The sequence below is a fragment of the Vitis riparia genome, chromosome 12 (assembly GCF_004353265.1).
Source record: "Vitis riparia cultivar Riparia Gloire de Montpellier isolate 1030 chromosome 12, EGFV_Vit.rip_1.0, whole genome shotgun sequence".
Taxonomy (NCBI): domain Eukaryota; kingdom Viridiplantae; phylum Streptophyta; class Magnoliopsida; order Vitales; family Vitaceae; genus Vitis; species Vitis riparia.
Genome location: NC_048442.1, coordinates 12334565 through 12361109, shown reverse-complemented (window position 1 = coordinate 12361109; position 26545 = coordinate 12334565). Strand labels below are relative to the sequence as shown.

The 26545-nt window shown below is 35.7% G+C and overlaps 2 protein-coding genes across 2 annotated transcripts; one reads left to right on the top strand and one right to left on the bottom strand.

Moving 5' to 3' along the window:
• The first annotated feature begins 559 nt into the window (after positions 1-559).
• Positions 560-10615, top strand: LOC117927164 (3',5'-nucleoside bisphosphate phosphatase). Its single transcript, XM_034846582.1, has 5 exons — positions 560-1068; positions 8562-8686; positions 8876-9190; positions 9286-9455; positions 9925-10615. Exons 1-5 carry the CDS (start codon positions 733-735, stop codon positions 10323-10325), a joined length of 1347 nt encoding a protein of 448 aa, XP_034702473.1. The 5' UTR covers positions 560-732; the 3' UTR covers positions 10326-10615.
• Positions 10616-11220: 605 nt separating this feature from the next.
• On the bottom strand, positions 11221-25919 carry LOC117926901 (endoplasmic reticulum-Golgi intermediate compartment protein 3-like). Its single transcript, XM_034846208.1, has 13 exons — positions 25646-25919; positions 23840-23913; positions 23455-23538; positions 23266-23346; positions 21863-21943; positions 21030-21122; positions 14790-14969; positions 14586-14653; positions 13544-13595; positions 13099-13152; positions 12911-13003; positions 12301-12367; positions 11221-11691 (listed from the first exon to the last, which is right to left on the bottom strand). Exons 1-13 carry the CDS (start codon positions 25785-25787, stop codon positions 11600-11602), a joined length of 1161 nt encoding a protein of 386 aa, XP_034702099.1. The 5' UTR covers positions 25788-25919; the 3' UTR covers positions 11221-11599.
• Between the last annotated feature and the right edge of the window lie 626 nt (positions 25920-26545).

The window sequence follows — 26545 nt, the reverse complement described above, 5'->3', positions numbered from 1 at the left end:
TATCCAAATAGTGAGTAATCATATATTAAAATTGCTAATATGGGAAAAAAAAAATAGAGTATTGAAGAGATACCTATATGACATCCGATCTCTATATTGAAAGTGTATGAAAAAAATTAGATAGTTGGATAAAGATACCAATAATAAAATAAAATATGAAAAAAATTAAGAACAAATACAAAAAATAAAATTGAAATACAAATTAATGAGATTAAAATATAAAATAATGGAAATTAAATGCATACATTGCACTTTTTGATAGAGAATCATTTCTAAGAAATTTTCTTTTAGGGCAACATTTTATTTTTTTAATTTAATAAATAATTTTTAAAAACAACTTGAAATTGGCTGCCAAACCGAACCGACTTATTATCCTCCAATAAAATTCCCCAAAAAATGTCTTTAAAACATACAATAATAACATGTAGAAATAATTTTAAAATATTCAGAAAATGCTTAAAATAAATAAATGCCATGTATGTAGTAATAACAAAGTACATGATCATACCATTTGTAGTAATGGCATTAGCCTGTTGCGATTTAAGATTGTGTCAGAGGAGGAGAGAACCGAGGACATCTGTCTCGTACACACGTCTTATCGAACTAGCCCTTTTCTAAGAGCACACCCTTCTCCTCCCCCTGGTCCCCATAATAATTAGATCCTCTGCAATGTCCTAAAACCCTCAAAACCACCAAAATCTCTCTCTCCTTGAGCAGAAACCACCTATTCCAATGTTGGGTGAGGCTTTTTCACTTCAAAGCAATAGCAATAGCAATGGAAATGGCAAAGAAAACCCAAAGAGGAAAAGCCCCATCAAGAGTAAGAAGAAGAAGAAGCGCGGTGGCCGCAAGAAGAAGATGACAGCTGAACAGCTCCATGCCTTGAATTCTGTCAAGGAATGGGTGTTTTTGGACCTGCCTTCCCCTGCTGTTGATGATGATTTTGGGGTGCAGAAGAGTCAGAGCAGAGTTGGGGACAATATTGTGTTTGATTTGCATTCACATTCCATTCGCAGTGATGGGTTCTTGTCGCCCTCCAAGGTGGTTGAGAGAGCTCACGGGAATGGGGTGAGTGATTCTGTTTTTCTACGCCCTTTTATGAAATGGGGCTACCTATTTTTTTGAAGATATGATCTTTTTGTTGTTTGTTGTTTTTTTTTAGGTGGATTTTTCTTGCTGTTTGTGTTGGAGGAAGGTTTTATTTTGATTTCTGTTTTCAACTTTGCTTTTGGGTTTTGGATTTTAAGACGGGTCTTTTGTTTTTGGTGTTGGTATATGTTTGGTGTCTTATTTGCTTTTGAATTTCATATGTTCTCAATATTTGTAAATTCTTATTTGAAGCTTTACATTCTGCAGTATCTGGCATCCAGTTGAGGAACTTGTTTGTGTCTTATCTCATATTTTATGGGCAGTATAGTTAATAAAAATTAGTGTGATTAATGACGCTTAGGACAATAATCTTAAAATGGAACTAAGAACATATTAAGCACGTAAAGAGAGGAATTTGATGTATGATTTCATTTGGGGCATTTTGTTATTTGGAGAAGCATATCAGAAATTATTTCAGAGAATGCAGTTCGGCACCATATTTGATGTACAAGAAGGTCTGCCTATGTCATTACCAAATTCTGTTATTCCCAAGAATGGGCTTTAGGGTTCTTTGATTTATTGTATGAAGTTGTGACTCTTGAAACTATAGAAGATTTAGGGTTTTGAGACACACTCCGTAGGGAATAAGGAGTTGTGCAGTTTTACATTTTTCTTTCTTTTTTTTTTTTTTTCCTTTTTTATTATGTGGGTGGGGGGGTGTTGGTTTGTGCCAATTTCCTTCTTTAGCTTAGTTCCTATTTTATTGGAATTTATTTTGAGTGTTATCAGAATACAATTCCTGGTCTGAGAAGAAGTTAGCTTTATGTGTTTTGTGTATGTCAAAATCGAGTCCTTCTGATCAATTGGATACTATAGAGTTTATAAGAGATCATGAAAGTTTCCTTATATCTTTCCCAAGCTATTTTGGTACAATGAATCTGTTTAATTGTAGCCTTCTTGGGAAGATGAGAGAATGAGAGAAAGAAGAAAGTATGTAGAGAATCAGAAGCACATCACTTTTAGGTTTTTCCTGGTGCTATTGTTTGTATGTTCATGCTTCTGTATAATAATCATTTCTAGGAAATGACATGAAAAATAGAGGTTAATGACTAGAATGAGTTTATATTGATATTCTTGATCAAACTTGGGCCTTTTTTGCTTGGTTTGGAAGAACTAGGGCTTGGAGAATTTAGGATCTCTAAGAGAGTGGCCTTCAAAGCTCACTCCAAGAATATGGGCTGTAGTACAAGGGAGGTGATCATTCTAATGTCATTAAGTGAATTATTTGAAGGAATATGGAGATGACCCAATTATTGATTGAGAGGGACTAGTATATTGTTATTGGTTAACTAATGCTGGTTGATGGAAACTGGGTACTACGATTATTTCTTTCACATGATTTTGGTACTCTCTTTAGTGCTGAGTAGCAGCTTTATTTTGTTTTTGCTTCATATTGTTTTTTTTTCTTTCTTTTTGTTTCTTTCTTCTTTCCTTAAAGGACCACGCGTCCATGATTCATTGACCTCCTTGAATAAATTTTTGTTTATCGTTGTGAAGACGAAAGGAAGCTTTTAAAGTGCTCTAATCTTTGTTGCTATGAGGTGTTCCTTGTACACCAAACCAGATCCCCATATTCAAGGATTCACTGCCCATCGTGTCTTTAATATATTTTCTTATCTATAAAAAAGGAAAGCTATAAAATCTTTTGAGAGAAACACTTGATATTTGGAGATGACACCCGTGGCCAAATGAAGCACAATGGCTGTAAAAGATAATATTTTTTTTCACTTTAAGTAGTCTTTGTAGTTTATCATATCTTCCAAATAATTCTTCTCCCCTTGGTCTTCTTTTTGTAAAATATTTCATTTACCATTTGAAAAATTAACACTGTACTTCTAGATAGAGCTGAATGACATAAAGGATTCATTCAGCAGAGACCAAGTAGGGTTTAAGAGCCTTGTTAAGTAAGTTATGAGCCAGGAATTATGTAGGGTGTACCATATGCATTGTTTGCAGATATAGCTTACTTTCTGCCATTCATTGAACAATTTTTCAGGGGCAGGCCTGGAAAATTTTCCTGCCCGTGGACATAGGTGGACTGGCAGCCCAAGTATGTGGTTGAGTGAGGATGTGCAGGGTGAAGGAGGGAAATGAATTACTTGTGAGCCATAGTTCTTAATTTGGAAGTTATTTGGTAAAAGTTGTTGGCTGTAATTTGACTTCATCTAGAATTAGTAAATCTACTAGACTACTACCAACTTATAAGATAATTTCTTTCCCTTTTCTTGATATATGAAGTGAATCTTTATTAAACTGCCAACTTGTGCAATCCGGTCTGTTAAAATTTGGAAAATTTTGAAACTAAAGTAACAGAATAAGTTTACAATGACAGCTAAAAAATGATAATTTAATTACTGGCAGTATTATATCTTTTGAGTATCTAAGATATCTTTTTTTGGCTATTTTAGTTGAAAGCTTTGCAGTTGAAATGCATTTGACCATTGTGGGGGCTGTATTTGACATTCAGACATTGGTTTGGGTGGGTTGGGAGTGGGTTGTGCAAGGGCATGTCTTAATCTTGGAATGGTCAGCCTCTGCAATTTGTGAGGCAATGTTTTTGTGGAGGATTGCGATACTAAATCTACAATGTTATATTATAAAAAAAAAATTGGTTATGCATTTTCAAAATGGGACTGCACTTCATAGTGCATCACATGAAATAGCATGGATGGTACACAAAGTATGATGTGTGATAGATGGAGCAAACTAATGCATTTTAGCATCAGAAAATTTAAAAAAGAAATTAATAAAGAAAATAGAAAGAAGGAAGAAAAAAATTACCTTAGTCCCTGGCTAAGCGTGCCCATATACGCACACATGCATTTGTTGGCATTCAAACTTTGTAACTAACTTGCTTTACCTTTTTGAATGTGGTAATTGCAAACTTACAATAGCACATGAAGGTAATAACATCTCCAGATGATATTCATGAATATAATTGATAAAATTTATGAGCTTTTTTGTACAAGGGCATGAGTATCAAAGCAAGTTGCAAGCTTTGAAATCCTTATAAATGCCTTTCTTTTTGTCTTTGTTTCAGCAGCTTTTTCTTATACATGCCATCAATTTGTATACTACACAAGTGCTAAAAATGGTGCTGATGTGCATGTGATTTAATTTTTAACTCATAGATTTAGGCATTTGAGTTGAGCTTGTCTTCTTTGCTGAGTTGACCTTCTTCTGGTTGAAATGCATAAGGGATGAGTGGTGTACTGTGCATCAAAGGGTGTAAATATCTGAACTCTGTGGAATGTTGGGTTGTTTGAGCTGGTTTGATTTTGTTCTGGTTAAGCTTCAGTTTGACTAAGTTTGGCCCTTACTTGGAATACCTTTGTTTAAGCTCTGGGGTGGTTTTTTTCCATTTTATAGAGGTGGCTTGTAATGGATTTTATTAAAAGCAGCTGTAGTGGCTTTGAGTTTGCTGCTTGCTAATGCTGGAAGTTGATTGATTGATTCCCAATGTGTTTGCAGGCTGTCCTTGGTTGTTATTATAACTAAACCAAAATATTAAAAAGATATCATGAGTTCTTTTATATGAAATAAATTATAGCATGATGTCCTTTTGATTGTTTAGCAAGCAATTGCTATAGCTATTAATTTTAAAACTATTTCCTTTCTATGCTACTATTACTAAGCTTTGATATACATAATAAAGCTGGTTCCTTTTGATATTTCCTACAACCTAATCCCAAATAATTGTATAGATCCAATCCATTCACCAGTTGTTTTGGCTCTTTTTCCTGTGGGCACATGCTGCTGGTTTAATCTCTTCTTGCACTTGGATATCATTGTGGCATCATGTGTAGCATGAGTAGCCATATGGTTTGAGCCTCATAGTGGTGGTTTTGCATAGATATTGAAAGTTTCAGATCTTGTATCATGGAGCTACCTAGAGGAAGGAGGGAGGGGGCAATTGTTTATATATTCTTTGATAGGATATAATCAATCCATGAACACAAAGAACATCCAATCGTGCAAGAGATACACGATTTACGTGGAAAACCACTCATAAAGTCTTCGTAAGATTCTGGATGTAAAAACCACGGGGTCAACAGACCACTAAACTAAATCCACTAAATATAAAGGATCAAAAACACAGATTTACCTGGACAGTCACTACTCTCCTTGAGACTTACAACAGAACCTATTCATGTCCTCAACACAATGCCTCTGTGCTCCTTAATGGACACTGTGGACTCTTCAACTACCTGAGGGGATGTGATTTGCTACCACAAACTTGATGAACAAAGGTTATTCTTGTTAGAGTGTTGGGTTAAGCATAGAGTATAATGACATTACGCTTAGGATGTATTGCAGCAAAAAGATATCTCTTAAGAGGCATATTTATACTAAATAAATCCTAGTGGACTTGGGCAGATTTTGAGAAATTGTAATCAGACAAATTCAATTTAGAAAACCCAGTGAAATTGGAAATTTGTCAAAACTCAGCAAAATCAAGTGCGAGCACTCGCGCACCATCCAAGTGCACTTAAACACTGAGGGTGCTTAAGCAATTGAGCTCTCCTTAAAGTTCCTTTTTCAAATTCACATCCAATTTTCTTCTAAGTCAACAATATACCAATTTTACGTCATTATGTTGTAATTAACTCAACCACACATATATGTGCTTGCCTGAGATGAATTTTCTGCAATCTTGAATCTTCATGGGCAGTGTAAGTCACAGGCATAGTTGTGAACAGCATGCCTAGGCTCGGGGCGGCATGATGCGAACTAGTGTGTGCCTTGGCTGAAGTCAGATGCAACTAAAGGCAAGACTTAGGCTTAAAAGGTGTGCCTTGAGCTAGGCGCAAAGGCTCTTCCAAGGCATGTTTGGGCCCCATTTTATTTTATTTTTTTCCTCCTACTTTGGCCAAAAAAGTATAATTCTAAGCTGTTTTTAAAAGAAACAGGGCAAAATGATGCTGTGTTGAGCCCTTTTTTTTTCTTTTAAAACAGCCCAAAAAACACCATGTTAATGGGGCTTTAAAAAAAACCAAAAAAGGCCCAAAATTAGGGCTCGATAGAGAGTAGAGACTGAGAAGAGGAGAGAAAGAAAAACCAAAGAAGAAGAAAGAAAAAGAAGAGTGGAAGAAGAGAGGTGCATACCTAGTGGCAGCTTGGGATGGGGTGGAGAAGTAGTTTCAAAAGAGATCAGCTATGTAGAAGAGGCAGTACATTTCTAGAGGGAGACTCACTCTCATTCTGAGCACTTTGTCCAGTATGCCCGTTTACTACATGCCTATTCTGTGTATACCTAGATCGGTTAGATTGAGACTCGAGCAAATCCAAAGGGATTTCCTTTGGGGTGGAGGGGCTTTGGGGTGGAAGACTCACCTTGTCAAATGGGTGGTTGTATGCTTAGATAAAAGTAAGGGTGGATTGGGTGCTAGATGCCACACTTAATAGAGCCCTCTTGTGTAAATGGAGTTGGCGCTTTATGGAAGAAAGGGAAGCTCTTTGGAAACAAGTTTAGTAGAAAATATGGAGTAAAAGATGGGGGGTGGTATACCCGCGAAGGAAGAGAGGGATTTGGAGTGGGGTTGTGGAAGGAGATTAGGAAGGAAGGTTCATTGTTGAGCAACAATATTGTATTTTCTGTGGGTAATGGTAGAAGAGTTAGATTTTGGAAGAATTCATGGTGTGGTGATGAGACTTTTTGTAACTCTTTTCCCTCTTTGTATGCTTTGGTGGTTTCGAAAGAAAAGTGGGTGGCGGAGGTTTGAGACCCTTCCGTTGAGGAGGGGAGTTGGAGTCTTCGTTTTTCTAGGGCTTTCAACAATTGGGAGGTGGTCTTAGTGGAACGGCTGCTCATGACAATTCAAGGGAAGAGGATTAGTGCAGAATTGGAGGATAGGGTGTCATGAAAAAAAGACAAAAAATGGGATTTTTTCAATTAAGTCCCTTTATAGTGCAGTAGAGCCGGGAAATGCAGTCCGGTTTCCAAAGAACATCATTTGGAGTCCTTATGTTCCTCCCAAAGCGGGGTTTTTTGCTTGGGAAGCCTCGTGGGGGAAAGTTTTAACATTGGATCAACTAAAGAAGAGGGGTTGGACCCTAGCTAATAGATGTTTCTTTTGTCTCACCAAAAAGGAGTCTACTAATCACATTTTAATCCACTGTACGAAGACTAGGGTTTTGTGGGAGTTATTATTTGCTCTTTTTGGTCTCCTTGGTTGGTATGGGTCCTTTGTTGGCAAGAAGCGCAAAAAAGCTTGGAAGCTGGCTCTTTTATGTCTTTTTTGGACAGTGTGGAAGGAAAGAAATAGAATAGCTTTTGACAATGAAGAGTTTTCAATTCATAGGTTGAAGAATTCTTTTGTATGTAGTTTTTGGTCTTGGACAAAGTTGTATATAGATGTTGGACCTTTACCTTTAATCAACTTTTTTTATTGGTTGAGTTCTAGGTGAGCGGGTGAGGTTTTTTGTATCCCCTCTTTTTTTGTTCTTCTTTGCCTTATTGCACCTACTGTATACTTCCTATATGCCTTGGAATGTCCTATGGGCTTCCTTTTTCTACATTTATATATTTTATTCTGATTTGACCTATCAAAAAAAAGAGAGGTGCATACCTAGTGGCTGGTGTTGGTAGTTCAGCTTTTGTAGCTTCTCAATCTCTCTAATTAATACACTCACAATGTCTCTTGAGCATTTAAATTTTATATTTTATATTTTTATTTATTTAATTAATTTATATATTATTTATTTATTATGATAATGAAAGCTTGAAAGATTGAAACTACTTATATATCTAATTGTTGTTTTTTTTGTTTTTTACTCTTTTTATCTATCTCTTTATATAGATAATGAAATTTGTATTTATTATTGTAATGAAGTGAATATATATCATGTAATATTTTTATTTATCTATCTATTTATTGTGATAAATGAAAATACTTATTTTATTTATATATTGGCCTATTATTATGATAACTAATGTGATCACAGAGATGATAATTTGTGGATTTGGAGGATGAGTGATAGTTATCCCATTGCTAGAAACACAGTTTCTCTTTCTAATTCTTGAAATGGCTATTAGAATTTGTGCTTCTATCTTTGACTTTAAGAGCCTCATGTATCATATGTAAAAGTAGAGTTGGCCGTAATGACTAGTTTGAATGGAACATGACTTCTTAGTTCATAGCAATGATTGAAGAAATGAAAAGTGCAACCCTTCATTTATTAAATGAACTAGTGAACTAAAATCAACAGTTTTTTTTATTTGAACAGGATGGTTGGTTAGAATTTATGAATTACTTTGTTACATAATCTGTTGGTGTTGATGGTTGTCCAACCCCAAATTGATCTCTAAAGTAATATATCATTGTTGATCATAAGTCCATTGGCTATGGCACCTACTCTTCTGCATTTTTTATTGCTCTAATATTTAACTTAGTAAGATGTGTTCAGAACAGGTAAAAGTTCTTGCTCTGACTGATCATGACACAATGTCTGGCATCCCTGAGGCATTGGAAGCAGCTCGCAAATTTGGAATGAGGATAATCCCGGGTGTTGAGATTAGTACTATGTTTTCCCCAAGGTCACTTTTTTAACTTCTGCTTTAATGGTGCTTACAAATTTTTATAAAGGATCCATATTTTTCAATCTTGTCTCAACCACAAATAGTCCTTTATGCGATTGTCATCATCTAGTTTTAGGAAACTGCTAGGATGACCATCTGTTTTATTGCCTAACATGCCGATGGTACTGTAATGGTGATGTTCCACAGAGGAGAGTCTGGGTCAGAGGAACCAGTTCATGTCCTTGCCTATTACAGTAGCTGTGGTCCAACAAGATGTGAGGAACTGGAGAAGTTCTTGGCTAGCATAAGAGATGGGCGTTACCTTCGTGCAAAGAACATGGTTTTGAAACTGAACAATCTCAAGTTGCCCCTCAAGTGGGAGCACGTAGCCAAAATTGCAGGCAAGGGAGTTGCTCCAGGGAGACTGCATGTGGCTCGTGCTATGGTTGAAGCAGGCCATGTGGAGAATCTGAGACAAGCTTTTGCCCGATATCTTTATGATGGTGGACCTGCCTATTCTACGTAATTTTCTTGATATTGGTAGTTTGTCTTTTCTGATTAGCTTAATGAAGATTTTTTTATCAGAAAGGTTTACTGATAAAGTGTTCTCGATTCAGGGGAAGTGAGCCTCAAGCAGAGGAAGCAGTGAAGTTGATATGTGAAACAGGAGGTGTGGCGGTACTGGCACATCCATGGGCATTAAAGAATCCAGTGACAATTGTCAGGAGGTTAAAAGATGCAGGCCTTCATGGGATAGAAGTCTACAGGAGTGACGGGAAACTGGCAGGTATACAATTTGCAGCCTAAAAAATGTTGTTTTCTTCCCTCATGCAGCAGAATTCACATCTCCCATGCAACCTCAAATTTCTTCCTTCTGAAATTTAAAATATTTTGACATTAGAAGGTTGCATAAATTTGGGTTAAATTAACTTCTTCGTGTCACATTAATAACTAGGTAAGTCCTACTTGAGGGTTAAATACATTCATGCTGGTTCAGATCAGCATGGATAAAAAATTATTGGTGTGATGAATGAAAATTATGAACTGTTCTCCAAAATGGTAATTTGAATTATAATTATCGTAACAAATGTTGAAAGGTTCAAGACAGAAGGATATCATATGATTCTGAAACCAAAAAATGGTTAGCAGTAACCATTGGTGATTATTTCATAACTTGTCATATCCAGCTTGAAAACAAGCACACATCTTTACCTCTTACTCATGTTTGGATTTACATCTTTGTGTTTGGCCAACAGCATATAATGATCTAGCAGATGACTATGGTCTTGTGAAGCTTGGAGGATCAGATTATCATGGGAGAGGTGGACAGGGTGAGTCGGATCTGGGCAGCGTGAACCTTCCAGTGTTGGCTGTACATGACTTCCTGAAGGTAGCCCGACCAATCTGGTGCAATGCTATCAGAAACATTCTAGAGAGCTACATCAAGGAACCCTCCGATATGAATCTAGAGCAGATCACTAGGTTTGCAAGGAACAGAAATTCTAAAGGGGGATCTCCTCTGGGATGTGGGAAGGACTTGATTGATCTTTGTTTATCCTCATGGTTGACAAACGAAGAAAGGCAGAATCCAGAGTTTGAAGCCATCAAGCTTAAGTTTTCCAACATCTCAATTAATGTTCCCATTGAGAGTAATTAGTTCTCACTTCTCACCCGAATTAATTTATTTACCTTCACCATTAATTTTTCCTTTGATGTCCCATTTCCCATTCTTTTTTTGGGCTTTTTTTTTTCTTCCATAGGCAAACATTTACCCAAGGAACATTACAGCTTTTAATATCCAATTTCTCCATTTCATTAGAAGAATATTTCCCTGGAAAGACTGCATTTGAGTCATTAAAGACAGTTTCTGCATATGCCAAAGAAAAGCTTATGCATTTTGGCTTGTGCCTTTTGAATCTCAATTGGAATGTGTTGATTTCAATTCAATTTGCTGGTATTCATGTCTAGTTTATATTTAAGTCCTGACATATTTTTTTGAACTAGAGAATCCCAAGAGACCAAAAAAGAGGGGTGAAAAAAAAGATAATTCTTTGTACATGGAGTCTGAACGTTGTTTATGTGAAAGTTGAAAGGACATTGGAAGATCTCAAAAGGAAGGAGACTTGGGGGAGAATACCCATACAATAGTCCAACTCATAAAAGGAAGTTAAAAGAGTATGATTAATGCCTCAAATCAATGTTTATGTCTAAGGGGAAGCTGACCCAATTGGCAAATGCATAGCTTCATGTCCTACATTTTTTATAGCACCAGAAATTCACTTATCCCTTATTCAATCATTAAGCTTTTTCTCTTCACCATTGGCTTTTATGCAAATTGCAATCCTCCCCAATGGTTTTGTATCTGGGATCTTCTGATCCTTTGAGAGGGATCTTCCCTCTTTCAAAACTCATTTTCCTGAATTTTTCAACTGTAACTAGAAGCAAAGGACACAGCAGATGGCCAACTTTAGCATCCATCCTCTTCTTCTGTTGAATTCCTCAACCTACTTCCATTTTCCAATGCCAAGCATATTTAAGAAACACCACTTATTGACTGCTACCAAAAATAAATTATTTAACATGCCATTCATATTTTCAAGGACAAAATTCCAATCCTCACCTAAAAACGAAGATAAATTTCAATCAATTTCCGTTTTCAACAAGTATCCAAAATAGAAATAAATTACAGAGACTGAATTGAGGGAAACCCAAAAAAATAAAAAGGGGCAGAAAGGGGTTGTGTGTGGAGGTCTAGGGAGGGCAAGGCAAAATGAAAACAAAAGAAAGAACCCGACAATTAGTCCAGCTTTTTCCTCACATAAACCTAGTTTGTGGCTAGAGAGAAGCACCTGGCCCTCATCAGAGAAATTCCAATCGATTTCAACAGGGGAGACAACCGAGATACTGAAAATGACCATAATTGGCAAATAATCAGCTGAATTTCCCAAGTTCCATCTTCTTCTTGATTGCCCTTTGACCATGGTACACGAATGAGTCTATTATACCTGAAACTGTGAAAATACCTGAACAAAAAGTACAGTTGTTCATAGTCAGTATTAGTTGTTTCCAAGTCATCAGAGGCATAACTGACAAGGTGCAAAGAAGAATTAAATTCAAGAATTTGCTCATGGTATATATCAATGAGTCTCAGGTTCAGTGAGCAGAGGGTCAAATTTGAATTCAAAGGTTCTTAAATCTGAATCTTGCATTTGAAGATTCCAACTAGAGTCATTCCAAATCCAGTAATTGAATTTGAGTTATACAGAGTAAGAAATCTCAAGGGGGTGAGAGATTCTTTCCAGCTCCCATTTAAAAATAATTCGAGTGAGGGGGCAGGAAACTCACTGCTGCCACTATCAGTGACACTGCCTCCACTACCACCATATCACAATCCCCACCCTCTGTCCATCCAACCACTAGCACCACCACAACTGCTCATATCACTATCAAATGTTTTAATTTTGAATTTTTTAAAATAGTTGTAATCTTTGGTAGGTCTTTTAACTAATGTTTTTCTCATTTACTATTTGGTATAATCTCGGGTAGGGTTCTTCAAAAGCATAAAATATGGTTGTGGCAACTACTAAGAACATAACAATGAGAAAGTGAGAGAGTGAGAGAGTTATAATCACCTCCAACTATGGCACAAATATTTGTCATGAAGTGTAGGAATGACGAGTGTTCCTCTTTGGAAGTAACCTACAACATGCAAACATAAAATGTATCAGAGGATCAGCAAATTAAGGCAGCTGATTATTAACTTCATCCATCTCTATGACTACCAAGCCCTTGAGGCTTGGGATGGGTTTGTGGGAGGTTTTAGATCAAGTCCTAATGAGGACAAAAGAAAGGAAAGAGAAAAAAAAAAAAAAAAAATAGAAACAAACAAGAGGGGAAAAAAATTACCTACCAAAAAAAAAAAAAAAAAGAAAAATTTATAGGGACCGCAGTTGACTAGATAGAATTATTTTCTTGCATTTTTTTTGTTATTTTATGATTACCATTATTTTTATTTCTTTTCATTTTTCTTGTGTGATGTGGAGTTCACTTGCCGGCTTTCTAAAATCCCAAGATGCTTGGGGATTGATTGAGCATAATATTCTTTTTCTTCCTTCAGAAAGAATTTATGAACTGAATCAATTCCTCAGCAAAAAACAAAAAGAAAAAATTCAGAAATGAAAATCAACCACCTTCTAAACAAGTTTTCAATTAGCTCTTTAGATAATGGATAGAGGAGCCCACCTTAATTGGAGAAAGGTCATAAAAGAAGTACACTCCAGGAAGAGAGTGTGGGCGACCAGGTTCTGCACTCCTAAAATGCTCTGTGACAGAGAACTGTACAATACCAATGCTTTTGCATCTCAGTGGACAACACGATGAATAACATACAACAATTAGAATATGTCAACTTTCAAAATACTGAGTAATACCTGATTTGACTGAATAGTGTGCCCTCTAATGTCGGTGTATATGGTAGGAACCACCTGGGAAGCAAATGAAAAATATAGCTTAAGATCATTGCTTCTGAATGTCAAGAATTTTGAGATCCAAAATCCACTTTTAAATACTGCAGTTACATAAATTCAATAAAACTAATTGTGACTCTTCCACAGGATATTCAACATCATCATAATGGTTCTCTAATCTAAGCTACCCACTGATCAATTAATAAAGTCCGTAAAATACAATTACTATCTCCTTCCTGAGTAGAGTAAGAAAGCATTGCAACTTACATTTATGAGGAATCCAATTCGTTTTATAATGCAAACCATTTAGATGGGAAAAGATATCAAAATATAACTTGCACAAATGTTTTAGATACTTGGGGAAAAGAAAGGTAAATAAGACAAAGACAAATCCTTCAAGAAAACAAACCTTGATGAAATACTGGTACATTCCATCAGGTGCATCTTGAAACCATTGTGCCCTGAAAAGAGTAATTAAGTACCAAAAATTAAAAACTACAATAGAACACAATGAATTTATATTAGGGAATTTAATTCAAGGATTTGCCTAATTTTCTCTGCAAGGCAAGACTATGCATGAATCAGATGGTTGGATTTTCCACATTGGGTTCAGAAAATAGTGTTGCTGACTTGCTGTCTAGAAAGTGGACTGTTTGTTCTTTTGGAAGTCCAGAATGACAATCAGGAATCTGATAGGTTGCTCAAGAGAGGAGCCCCATCTGTCCTAGGTCTTTTGGGAGACCATATCCCTATTGATACCTGTCTTTTGTGATTACTTCATGGGGTTCCTTTTTAATGCTCTTATTTTTTGCTCATTTCTTTTCTTTTACTGTTCTTTTAGGTTATGTTTGGTTCTCGGAAAGCACTAAGGAAAGAAAAAAATATTAAAGAAAATTATTTTCTCATGTTTGGTTATACTTTGAAAAATGCAAAAGAAAATCAAATACAATTAAAATTATTTAGAAATTTGTACATTTTCAAATTATTTAATCTTTATATCAAAGAATTAAAATAAGTTAAGTGAGTCTGAAGTAACATAAGAAAATAATTTATTGACTTTAAATTTATTTTATTTTCTCTCAAATTTTCTAAGAGCCGAACATAACCTTAACTTTGAAGGATCTATTAATATTATCTTCCTTTGTTTTTCAAAAGACAAATTTGAGCCATCAAAACAAAAAATGAATTCACCAGAACATGAGAAGCAAATGTTCTAGGCAGAAAGCTTTTACTCAATGGACAAGTACTTCGATAAAATATCAAATACTGTTGATTGTTTCTGACTTCATTTTGATTTCAGCCAGAAAGTCATTGATGAGAAAACAAATGAAGCACTTAACATCATAAGAACCAAAGGATTAATGTTTAACCAACCATATCAATTTCTTTTTAAGAGAAAAGGCATAATTAACTGTATCAGTGATAGCCGTGCAAGAGGAGAAAGTAGTTACCCATCAAGGGGATTTACAACACCAGGGAAATGGTCTCCAAAAGCTAATTTATTGATCCTGTGACTTATCTGCATCATGTGCCAAGAAGTTAAAAACAAGATGACACTAAAAATTTAAAAATGAAAAAACAGATTAATATTGAAGAAATGGAATTAAATATAGAATGTAAAGTAAAATGAAATAAAAACCAAAACTACGTCTTACATTATAACCATCCTTCGAAATAGCCAGCAAATCATTCACATGAATATTTGACTGGTAAAAGCCTTTCCCAGGTGAAAAATGAAAGTTTCCTGCAACTTTATTAACTTCTAAAAAGCCATAGACATTGCATCCTTCACCTTCTTCCTCTTTAACCTTTTGGACAAAGCCTTCTCTTTTGCACTAAATGCAACAAACATATAATTATAAGCTCAAAAACTATATAACAATAGAAAATGTTTATCATTTTCACAAGCCTAAGAGCTAGAAAGATTCAAAAAGAAGTAGAAAATGTGATTATGTTTGTGTGAGTAAAGTGCTTTCACTCATCAGTAACCTACTTTAGAGATTTTTAATTCTTAAAGCTGAACTGCCAAACTGTACAAGAAAACAAGGGTGTGGTTAGTACCTTGTGAGAAAAATAATCATTTTGGATGTTGAAATTTGAATGATTCTGAGCTTATGTATTTAATCCTTTTATAAGCCTCATGTTGATAACATAAACATGTATGCCATGGAATATACTAAAGATGTTGCATGTCAGAAATCTAAATCTTTCTTAACTTTGAAATCACTTTGTTTTTTTCTATGTTTCATGTTAAATTCTACAATAGAAGTTTTTTGAAGAAAGGTCGAAGTAGGGAAACTCGGGGCAGGAAGGCGGTTGGTGTTCCAGGCTCAGTAGGGAGTTATCAGTTCAGGATTTTGGAAATCCACTGGAGGTGGGATGATTTCCAAGCTCATACTAGAATTCTGGGGCTAATGACAGGAGGAACAAGTTTGGGATTGATGTATGGCATGGAGAATCATCAAAGATTTCGAGCTTATCACCATTGCCCCAAACAGGGATGTAATAGTTCAATATTACTGGACCATATAGGGCAGTAAAGGTCACTGAAATAGTAGGTAATAACTTCCAAGAAAGTTACAAGTTTAGACATTGGTTAAGTTCTCATATAATGAATTTTCAAATATAAGTAATTGATGGTAGAAGAACAAACTCAAATGCAAACTCTCAAAGAGTAGTTGCTTTTTGGTTAAGTCTTGCAAGTTGTTTCAGAAACCAGCTCTTTTCCTTCCCATCATGGGTTGTGTAGGTCTAGTGCTCTATCTAAGATTGATCTTTTTCTTCACATGACACATTGGGGAAGATTCTAATAACCAAACAGCTAACAAGAAAAGGTAGTGCTCTTGCAGATTAGTGTTGCGTGGGCAGACGGGAGGAATCAGATATGACCGGCTCATTCATTGTGGGGAAGGCTCACAGCATATGGTTTATCATTTATTACCTTGGAATCTACTGTGTACAGCCAGTCTCTGAAGGACAACTTATCCAGCTGGCAAGGAAGTTTTTTTGGCAAGAGGAAAAGAAATTCTAGGCAGCCTTGCTGAATTTGTTGTAGTACTCAAGGAAGGAGCACACTTGAGGAGCCTACTAGACCTCAGAATTGAATTTGAAAAATATTTTCCTTAAAAGTACTTATTTGGTCGAGAAAGTCCATGAGGAATGGAGCTTCTCTTTTTCAGATATCACTTATAGGTTTAAGATGGCCTAGATGATTTTTTTCAGACTCTTGGTCTTCCTGTTTCTGTTATTTTCTTTTTCTTTTTTTTCCTTTGCTTGTTATGTTTTCATTGTATGCTTATCATATACCAGGATTATATGCCCTTATAAATAGTGTGTTTGTGTGGGTGTGGTATGCTTGTCTGTTTGTGTGTGTGTGCGTGTGTGTGTGCATGTCTTTGCTCATCAAAGAAAATGTTAAACAGATGTTGTGAGAGCTCATCAAAGAAAATATTAAACAGATGTTGTGAGAGTACCAAGAATAAGGAGAATTATTTCTTTCTAAGAATTATAAATTTTTTTTGGTGTAACAGAATAGTACTATCAAATGTTTAAAATGTGAGAAGACTCTATGTTTAAGGCAATTGGCAAAGCCAAATTGTTAATTATTTTTACAAATTCAGATCATAATTAGAAGAGTGGGTAATATTTAGTTGTTGATGAATCAAGTATTTCAAGCTTCAAGATATTTTTTGTCATTACAAGTTTTCTTGCTAGCATCACCTCAAATTTGTTAGTAAATATCAATTTGAACAGTCTTAACAAAATTTTAGTAGATATAAGCTCCTAACTGGCTGGGGAACTAGCAACAGGGATTCTCTTAAAGAATGTGAAGACTACCATTTTTACTCGACATGAGGATATATTGGTAACATATGTCTGCCAAAACCGAAATTTTGCAGAGGTTTCTTTCTATTTTTCTTTTTTTGCTCGGCAATCAAAAATATATTAACCACTGCTAACAAAAAGCACACCAAAGTACGAAGGACCTATAAGAAGGACGCCAAGAGGCAAAGCCAAAAAAAAAATGAGCAACAAAAACAAAAGCCACCCCTCCCTTAGTCCCAAACCAATCTATAAAATTTATCATCAACATGGATCGCTCATCCATATACTTCCTAACCCACAACAAAAAATTACAAAGAAACATGGGTTTCAGCGCTTGATCCAACTTATCTTCACTCGCAACCAATTTTTTATCCCTTCCCCTCCATAATGACCAAAACACACAAGGAGACAACCCTCTTAACTTCTTCCGTTTTTTCCCACAAAAGCTCCATGTCACCCTAAGAGTTCCTCTAATCAAAGGAGTCACCCATGCAATCTCAAACAAGAAAAATACAAATTGCCATAATATCCTTGCTTCAACACAATCCAGGAGGATGTGATCCACTAATCCTTCTCCATTGCATAGAAAGCAACGGTTCGCCAAAAACCATCCTCTCTTTTGTAGCTGATTCAAGGTCAAGACATTTCCCCAAGTTGATTCTCAAGAAAAACACCCCACTTTTGTCGAGGCCCATGAATTCCAAATGGCCCTATCTAGGAATGCCTCAGATTTTTCCTGCATAAGAAAAATGTATTAGGATTTGACTAAATATTTACATTTCTTTGCATCTAGCCACTCCATCCTATCCTCCTCATCCCTTCTCATGGCCTTACCTTGAAGCCTTAGGAGGGATTCCCAACGCTTTTCAACTCCCTATCATTCAACGCCCTGAAAAGTATGAGTTCCATTGACCTCCCTACCTCAAAATCACTCCTACCTACCCTACAACACCAAACCCCTCTTCTTAGACTGTGTGGCGAAAGAAAAATGCTAGGATCTTTGAGGATAAATGGAGGACGTCAGAGATGTCGTGGGATTTACTTCACATCTTTTCTTCGTTTCAAGGCCTCTTGTACTGATGATTTCAAAGACATCCCTTTAAATGTCATTCAGCTCAATTGGAATTCGATGTGCACACCAATAGGGTTGGACCAACATTAAGAGGAGTTGTTTGCTATGTTGGGTTTAAGAATAGGGAGCTGCACACCATGTTTTTCGGTCTCTTGTTAGGTGCTTCCTATAACATGTCATTGGTATTTACCTACTTGTACACCACTAATAAGCAAAGGTCTTAACCTTTGAAGAAGCTTTTGATTTCCAAACAAAATCGGTCGAAAGGAACAAGATTTAATTTGAAGAATTGGAAAAAACCAAGAAGAAAGATTTTACTGAGAATAAACCTAAGGAGAATAGACACCAAGCTCTTGAATCTGAGATAGAAGGAGACAAGTGTATTGAAGTGAAGACATGAGTCTTTCAAGAAAATCAATTTTTATATCAATGAGATTGCCATGAAAGTTAAAATTCTCAAAAGGCGGATAGGAATTACCAAAGACGACCGAGAAGGTGAGATTTTTCATTGAGATAACTTGATAGAGCCCTAAAAATTATGAACACAAAGGTTAACCAACCCACCATAAATCTTCCCAAAATCAAATTCTCTCCTCATTCCCCATCACAAAGCAAGTGTATAGGGAAAGACTTGTGCAATAGCCTTCCAAGGACATCTGTGTGACCATCTACCAAAATGTTGACATCTCATCTACTAGGACGTGTCCCATAAATGCTCGTGATAACCCGATTCCATATACCACAACTTTCCTTACGAAAACCTCCAAAGCCACTTCCCTAAAAGAGCATGATTTCTCAAGGACATCTTCCCAATCCCCAGACCTCCAAACTCCCTTGGCTTGCACACCACATCCCAACTTATAAGATGATCTTTCTTATCATACCCAATCCCCAACCAAAGGAAGTCCCTTTGTATTTTCTCAATCTTTATGGCTACTGATATTGAAATCTTGAAAAGAGAGGAAATAGCTAGGGGTGTGAGACAAACAAGATTAAATTAAGGTTATCACCCCCCAAACCCAAAGACAAAAAAAGCATTTTTCCACCCATCCAACCTCCTTTAGATTCTATCAACCACTAGATCCAAGCTATACCTTCCTCCTAAGAAGATCTTGGAATCTAAAGCCAAGCAGTTAAAGCAAACCAGATTGTCAAAAAGATAAGGCTTGATGACATTAGCAAAAATAATGGAAACTAATAAAAAGGATAGGATTATCTTTTCTTTGAATTTGTCATCTGGAAGGGAGCTGTGTTTCAATTCTGTCCATCCTAATCACCAATACTAATCATCATCATTATCATTTTTAAAAGAAAAGGGGTATAATCCCAAGCAGTAGGTCATGTTCTTCCAACCATCAAGCTATAGGAGCATCATCAAGACCTAGATCACAGTAGAGGCCATGGAGTCGGGCCACCGATTTCTTTTGACGATGTGGAAATGCATTCATCAGGTTCCCAAATATGATCATGGCATCTGACTGAAATTAAGCCCAGTTGGCTGTTCAAAATTTATGTTTAAGCATTAAATAGTTTCCACAATTTTTCTATCTTGTAATAATTCAATAATCTATTTGGTCAAAGAGTTCTTTGAATTGAGGAAACATCTCCCGAGTCCTGACCAGGCAGAGAGATCTAGTTTCTAATATTACTTCTAGAGGACATGAGTTAAAGAGATTCCAGGTAGCAAGAAAATACTGCTCAGCTCAGTATTGGTTTTCACAGTTTTCCAAGGAGTAGGCCAGACAATTTTCTAAGAATTTGAATGTGTAGGAACAATTTACAATTATCGGGAAGCATGTTAAGAATTGCACTATTCATATGATGGAATTTGATGACCTTTCTCATGTATGAGGCTTTATTAAAAGCTTTTCTCTGCACCAGGAATACTTTGGGCAATCCAAGATATAAATAAGATAGCATGATGATAATTTTTTATTAGGGTTCTAACAGGAGAGAGAATTGTACCATAGGTGCATGATGCTTTCAAGGATTTGGATGTCATAGTTGGAGATGAATGATTTTCTAGAATAGTATTGGCTCCAAATTGAGGTATATAAGATCAGGCTCACATCTTTTTAGGCATAGGTTAACGCCTTAATTTCCATGAATGTTCCTTGGGCATCAGGAAGATAGGAATTGCAGAATTCATTTATGGTCAGGAGATTATGTGAGCTCTTTCTCAAAGAGCTAGTTTGTAGTAGCTATCAAAGTGAGATTACATGATTAAGGATCTGAAAGTTGCAACAGAAGTGGGTGTCACTGATTTACAGGTACAGGGGGATTCAGGAAGTTTTATCTCAACTAACAGGCAAAAAGGGTCTATGATATGATCACACTGATACCAAGGATTATGGACTTGGGCAAGGCACTGGTTTGTTTCTTCTCATGGAAGCCAATAGGCCAGCAATAGAGAAGCCTTTTCTCTAGTTGATTTCGCCATGGATCTCATGGCCCCTAGAGTTTTTTCGATAATTTTATTCCTTAGACATTAGATGCCTTCGGCTTCAAATGAAAGGATTTTTTGTACTCCTTTATAAACACCTACACTTTCTTTTCCCTTTCCAATGATTTCTCATTATTTCCTTTGCACAAATTCTTACTTTTATCCAATATAATACAATTATAGTTTCTTACTAAAAGAAAATAAGCAAGGAAAAGAAACTTATATACATATATACATAGAGATATACATAAATACATACGTTTAAGTGTGCATGACAAAGGATAAAGATGTACTATTATGATGCCTTGTTAAATTCTATCTAAAAGAATTTTAAGAGTGTAACCTGAAATTTGATGATGCTGTGCAGCGCACATATACTCAGACCTCCAGTTACAGAAACAACAAAATATACCAACAATTTGTTCCACACATGCAATATGTTCAACAAACTTAACCACCTTATCTTGAGCTGTTTCATTTTCATACTAGGCTGAACAAATTATATCTGGCAGCACAGAAAGAGACACACGAATAAAGCATTGCATGATAACCAACCTGATCAATCAAATCTGGATTTGTCATCCCCCAACCTTTCTTTCTATATGCTTCACGAACTTCATCACATGAATTACAACAATCATCATCCGTCTGCCAAAGACAATGAATTAAAAAACAAACAGATAACAGAACAAAGATGCATTCAGAAATTTATTGTGTATTGGAAGATCCATCATGAAACAAATACTAATCAGCTTGAATCAGAACTGCCAACAGATAGCTGACATTAGAAAAGGATGAATGCTACCAATTCCATTTTAGCCCCCACAGCGCCTTGCATCTTAAACATTATTTCACTCCACCAGTCTTATTTCAGTTGTTACAATAATCAACACTCCACTCCCAGGAAGTTTTTACAAATCAATACAAGCAACTTGTCATTTTAATCACCTTTGTCTTATAAGTAAGATGTCATTTAAGTAAATTCCCTTGAAAACTGAGACTGATCATTAATGATGCAAATCAGAATTATTAAATGACAAAGTCATCAAAAATGTTTAGATTGTGACATTTTCTAATCACATAATCTGATAGAAGATGTAGTCTCAGATAGGGAGAAGTGAAATTCAATAATATCTGCAGTTGACTTCAATCTATCTAGATTTAATATATATAAATAAAGGTGATTATGATAGCAATGGAGCCCAATAATAAAGTTAAGCATCCATGTTAAACCAACTACTCTTACTTAGAACCAGACATGTTGCTAAGAATTTTCCAGTTAACCAGTTTGAGAGTCCACATATATGGTAAATATTACTGACACATACATAAAAATTAGTAACACATCATCTAAGAAATCCTAGGGAGTGCCAGACAAACAAATGTACCACTTCTGCTCCATAGCATGAACCACAATATTTTTCATTGTGTTCAAGCCTGCCACCATGTCTTTGTAACGGCTTTTCAATCTGCATTATCAAGGTAGGGGAAAAAAAGAGAACAAAAAGAGTGGTGAGTCAACAAATAGACAAAACGAATGAAAAGGGAAAGTTAGAAGTCAAAATTCATTTTCAAGAACATGCAATAAGCAGAAGTAAGGACAAAAACAGAAAAGTCTTTTTTTCATTTTAGCCCAAAATTTGGCAAATGGATACAGGAAAGTCAGGCAAAAACATAACCAAATGCTTGACATGTTGGTCACATAAAGTGCTTTAAAAAAAAAGCCCATTAAATGCCAATGTGCACTCTACTCTCTCTCTCTCTCTCTCTCTCTCTATTAATGGGAAACAGAAAATGGAATTGACAATATCACATAACAGATGTAAAATGAGCATGTAAAGATTAGAAATCCTTCAAACAAAGAAAAAGATAAAAGTAAGACAACAAAGCTAAATCCCAACTAAACCTCAAATTTTATAACAGAAGATAATAAATAGATGAACAACTAAAACACATAAAACAAACCACAAAGCAAAGAAGAGCCCAATAAGTTCATAGGATAAGCAGCCTCAATGCATGGTTTACCAGTCAACAAAGTTAAAATAATCATGCAGCAACAGAAGTCACTAATTAATTCAGACTGGCCATACTCCATAAAGGGATCTAGGCCAGTAATCAAAATTGAGTGCCAACACAACTCCTACCAGAACCTTCAATGCAAGTCCTATTCAATAGGCATTGTCACTTCTTTGGACCAACATGACACTTCTCCAACCAACAGGTTGATATGTTGTCAAGGACCTTGGCATGCACATCTCAGTGCAACCTAGTTAACCAAGCTATGCACTATTGAGCATTAAGCTACTGCACAACCACAGGCAATTCAAGCTCTTTTGAGAAATGTTTGAATGCAATTTCTTTTGGTTTTGGTTCCTTCAAAAAGTTGCCCAACATTCCACACAACTAATATTACAATATGAGACAGTTCCCAATCGATGGACCACAAGCAATGAATGAAAAATAGAGTTTGGAGATACTCGAATAAAAATAAAAGAAAATAAAGAACCTAAAAAAGGAATACAAAATGTCCACCATGTACCAGAAAACAAAACCATCTGAATATCCAAAGTCTATCTGGCAATGGATATTGGCCTACTGACAGGTAAATATACACATACATCCAAAAACACAGTATGCGTGTGCTTCAAGTAAACATCCTACAAACAAGCGAAGAATGACTACAGTATAAACAAAATTTCTTTAGAAGCAATGGCATCAGATCTCAAATTAATACAAGATATGTAAACAATTCCTCGATTTGAAAAAAGGGTAAAAATAAGGTTTCACTAACCTGAGGGCCACCAATTCCATCTTGCCTAACTGCTACCACATTACCATGGGCATCAATTCTTTTCTTCACAATATCATGTTTCTACAAATAAAGAAATAAATCAAATGCAGGTATAATAATTAATAAGTGAGAAGAAATTGACCTAAAAGTGTAAACACTGGGAATGATTTCACTCCTAGCAGTACTTACTATATCATGATGCTGTTCTCCACTAATATCCATGGCATCAAGAGTGAGTACCGAACAAGGAACGGCAGGAAAAGTCACATCAAACTGCACTTTCAAACAAAAAGGAACACGGACCAACAAACAATGAATTAGTGGAATATTCAAACTAAAAATCAAACGCAATTTCACAAGTTAATATTTTACATGTGATACCATTGGTAAAAGTTCAAATCTTCCAAACAACAAAATAGAAAAGAACTAGCAGTAAAGAAATTACAGCGTCAGTGTATGGCATAAATACAGAGTTTCACAAGGTATACAAACGCACCATACAGTAGCATATATCAAACTGGAGAACACGTATGCTTATTAGAAAATGAGAATATCAAGAACAATCATATTTTACATTGATGCGAAGTGTTCCTCCTCTTGAAGTATCGACCACAAGTTTTGTTTCTGTAACTGTGTGGAGGTATAGTCCTGCAATAGAACCGCATCTGTTAGCAGTGTATAAGAAAGAAAATATTGAAATTTAAACAGGGATAGATATGTAATCAAGAAGAATAAAAGGGAATTGGAAAAGCTGACGGCAATGGGCTCTTTTGATTTCATACAGATTCTCAGGAATGCAAAAAAGATTGTTGCATGAATTCTCTCTAGGGTTTATGAACCAGTTGACAACTGAAAAAGGAATGATTTCTGCGTGGAGCTTGGAGCAACAGGCAGACTATAGGGGTATCCCTGGTTTTTAGGTAACAATTTCAATGCTTTTCACTTGTCCCACAAGAAGCATAATTGTGTAAAATCTTTTCAACTATATGGTGCATTTTCAGAGTTCATTAATCATTACAATTTGATGGATTTGCTTCTAAAGAATAGAAGGTTTACTAGGACATAAAATCACAATGACAGTCTATTTCGAAGATCGATCATTTCCTAAAGTCTCCAGACAAAGGAATCCTTTTGGGCTGCTGTTCGATGTTTGCTTCTCAGGTCGTCTCAAATATATGCCCATCCTTCTAGTTGGTGGATATTTGTAAAATGGTAGATGTCCTTTTAGGTTTGAAAAAATGTGACTCAAGATGGTCAATGAAAAAGTCCTATCAGGAACTCAGAATGCTCGTTTAGAGGATAGAAAAATTATGATTGTCATCGCTAATTAGTGTCCAAATTTAAGCCTGAGTATGCAATCAAGAGTAATGCTCAAAATTGATTCCAGAAGGCTACAACCACGTCTGTTGGGATTTTTCTTGCTATTTGTCAACTTTGATGGGGTTTGGAGTGAAAGGCTAAGTGGAGTGGGGTTCAAATCTCCATAGTATGGTTTTCAGTATAAATCGGACCACTTCAGTCTCTTCAACAATTTTAGGGACTCTCAGTAGGCTCCTTACCATAACAGTGGAAGGTGGTTTTCAAAGGGGTTCCGAGTTGGGTCAAGGGGGCCAGAAGTAGATGTTCTGTCAGAACCATATTCACTCCACGTAGATAATAGGCTTTTCTTTTCAGGGTACAAAGATGAATCAACGTAGATATCTCAATTGCTTTAAAGCACTTCTGGGTTGAAAGTGAATCTAGAAAAGAGTGAGCCAATCCCTAATGAGGTCGGGAAAGATAACTGCAAACATGCTTCAATTTTAGTACGGAAGGAGGGATGATTGCCTACAACCTATTTCGTTTTCCTTTATTGTCCTCCATTTTCCCACAAACCAAACAAAGATCAAAATAGAGAATAGAAAAAATTAACAACCAATCCTCTATCCTTTGCTGAGAAACCCAAAATCTCTTTCCTTTCTAACAGAAGAAAATAAAAATCGAATCAAATCAAATCGACTAAGCATTGAACTCGAACCATATTCCTTTCAAACAACCCAAATATTTCAAAATAATTTTAAAAAAAGAACACAAGCAAAGAAAGGCTTGAAATTTTCACTTTACATAACTTTCTCGGGACCCAAAGACAGCTTATCAACACAAAATCAATCCAAATTCAAAACGAGGATTTTTAGAAAAGCAATCAAATCAACTGAAAACCCAAAATATATTTCCTTTTCAATTCTAGCAAAACAACGGAATAAACTCAACTAAACTTAGTCCTTGAATTCTAATGCTTTAGCAAAGAAAGGCCTGAAATTTCCACTCCGAATAAGTTTCTCGGCAATCAAACATAACTCAGAACCAAAAAAAAATCAGTCCAAAAGAGAGAAAAACATACTGAGCTCAGAGAAGAAGAGGAAGAGCATAACGATGGAGGAGATTAGCGTGATAAGGCCACCGGAGAAGGTGCGGCTGTAGAAATCCTCATTGATTTTAGGGTAAGCGTCGAGATTCCGAAGCCTCTGGAACACCCTATCCATCGCCGCCCAACCCCAAAACCACCCTCAAAGCTTTGCCTTGTGTGTTTGTTCCTGTGGGCGGAGACGCTGGTGGTGCGTACAAGGGGAGGGACAAGAGCCGGAACAAACGACGTCGTATTCAAGAGATGAAGTTTCGTTGGACTAGTTGAGGGGAGAAGAATCCAAACTTATGAACGGAGTCTAATTGGGTCCAACCTCTCTTGTGTCGAAAGTTAGTTGGTCAACGCTTTCACACTTACCCTTTTTTTTTCTTTTTTCTAAATTAAACCAAACAAATCTTTGGAATCTTGATTTTGGATTGGATTTTGGAATGGGTCAAAATCTTTATTTATTCTATACTAAATTACTCAAATTGGTCATTTAATAAGACGAATTAAAGTAATAATCATAGTTTCTTAACTCATGAAAAAATAAATAAATATAAATATATAAAAAAATCCCACCAAAACTACTACAAACGATGTCATCAAAACTTCCAAAAATAAAATTTATGGTACGATGAATGTGATTAAGGTAAAATAATTTGATTAAGGTATATAATTTTAAAATGTTACCTCATCATAATATTAAAAAATAAAAATTGAAAAAAAAAATCTTTTTTTTTTCATCATATTAGTTAAGTGGCAAGTGATAATTAAAGAAAATTTTAAATATTTTTCTACTTAATTACCATATATGAAGATAATGGTAAAAGAACTACAAGATAATGATACCAAAAAAAGGTGTGAGAGAGAATATTTTCTCACCTTTCCAAATTT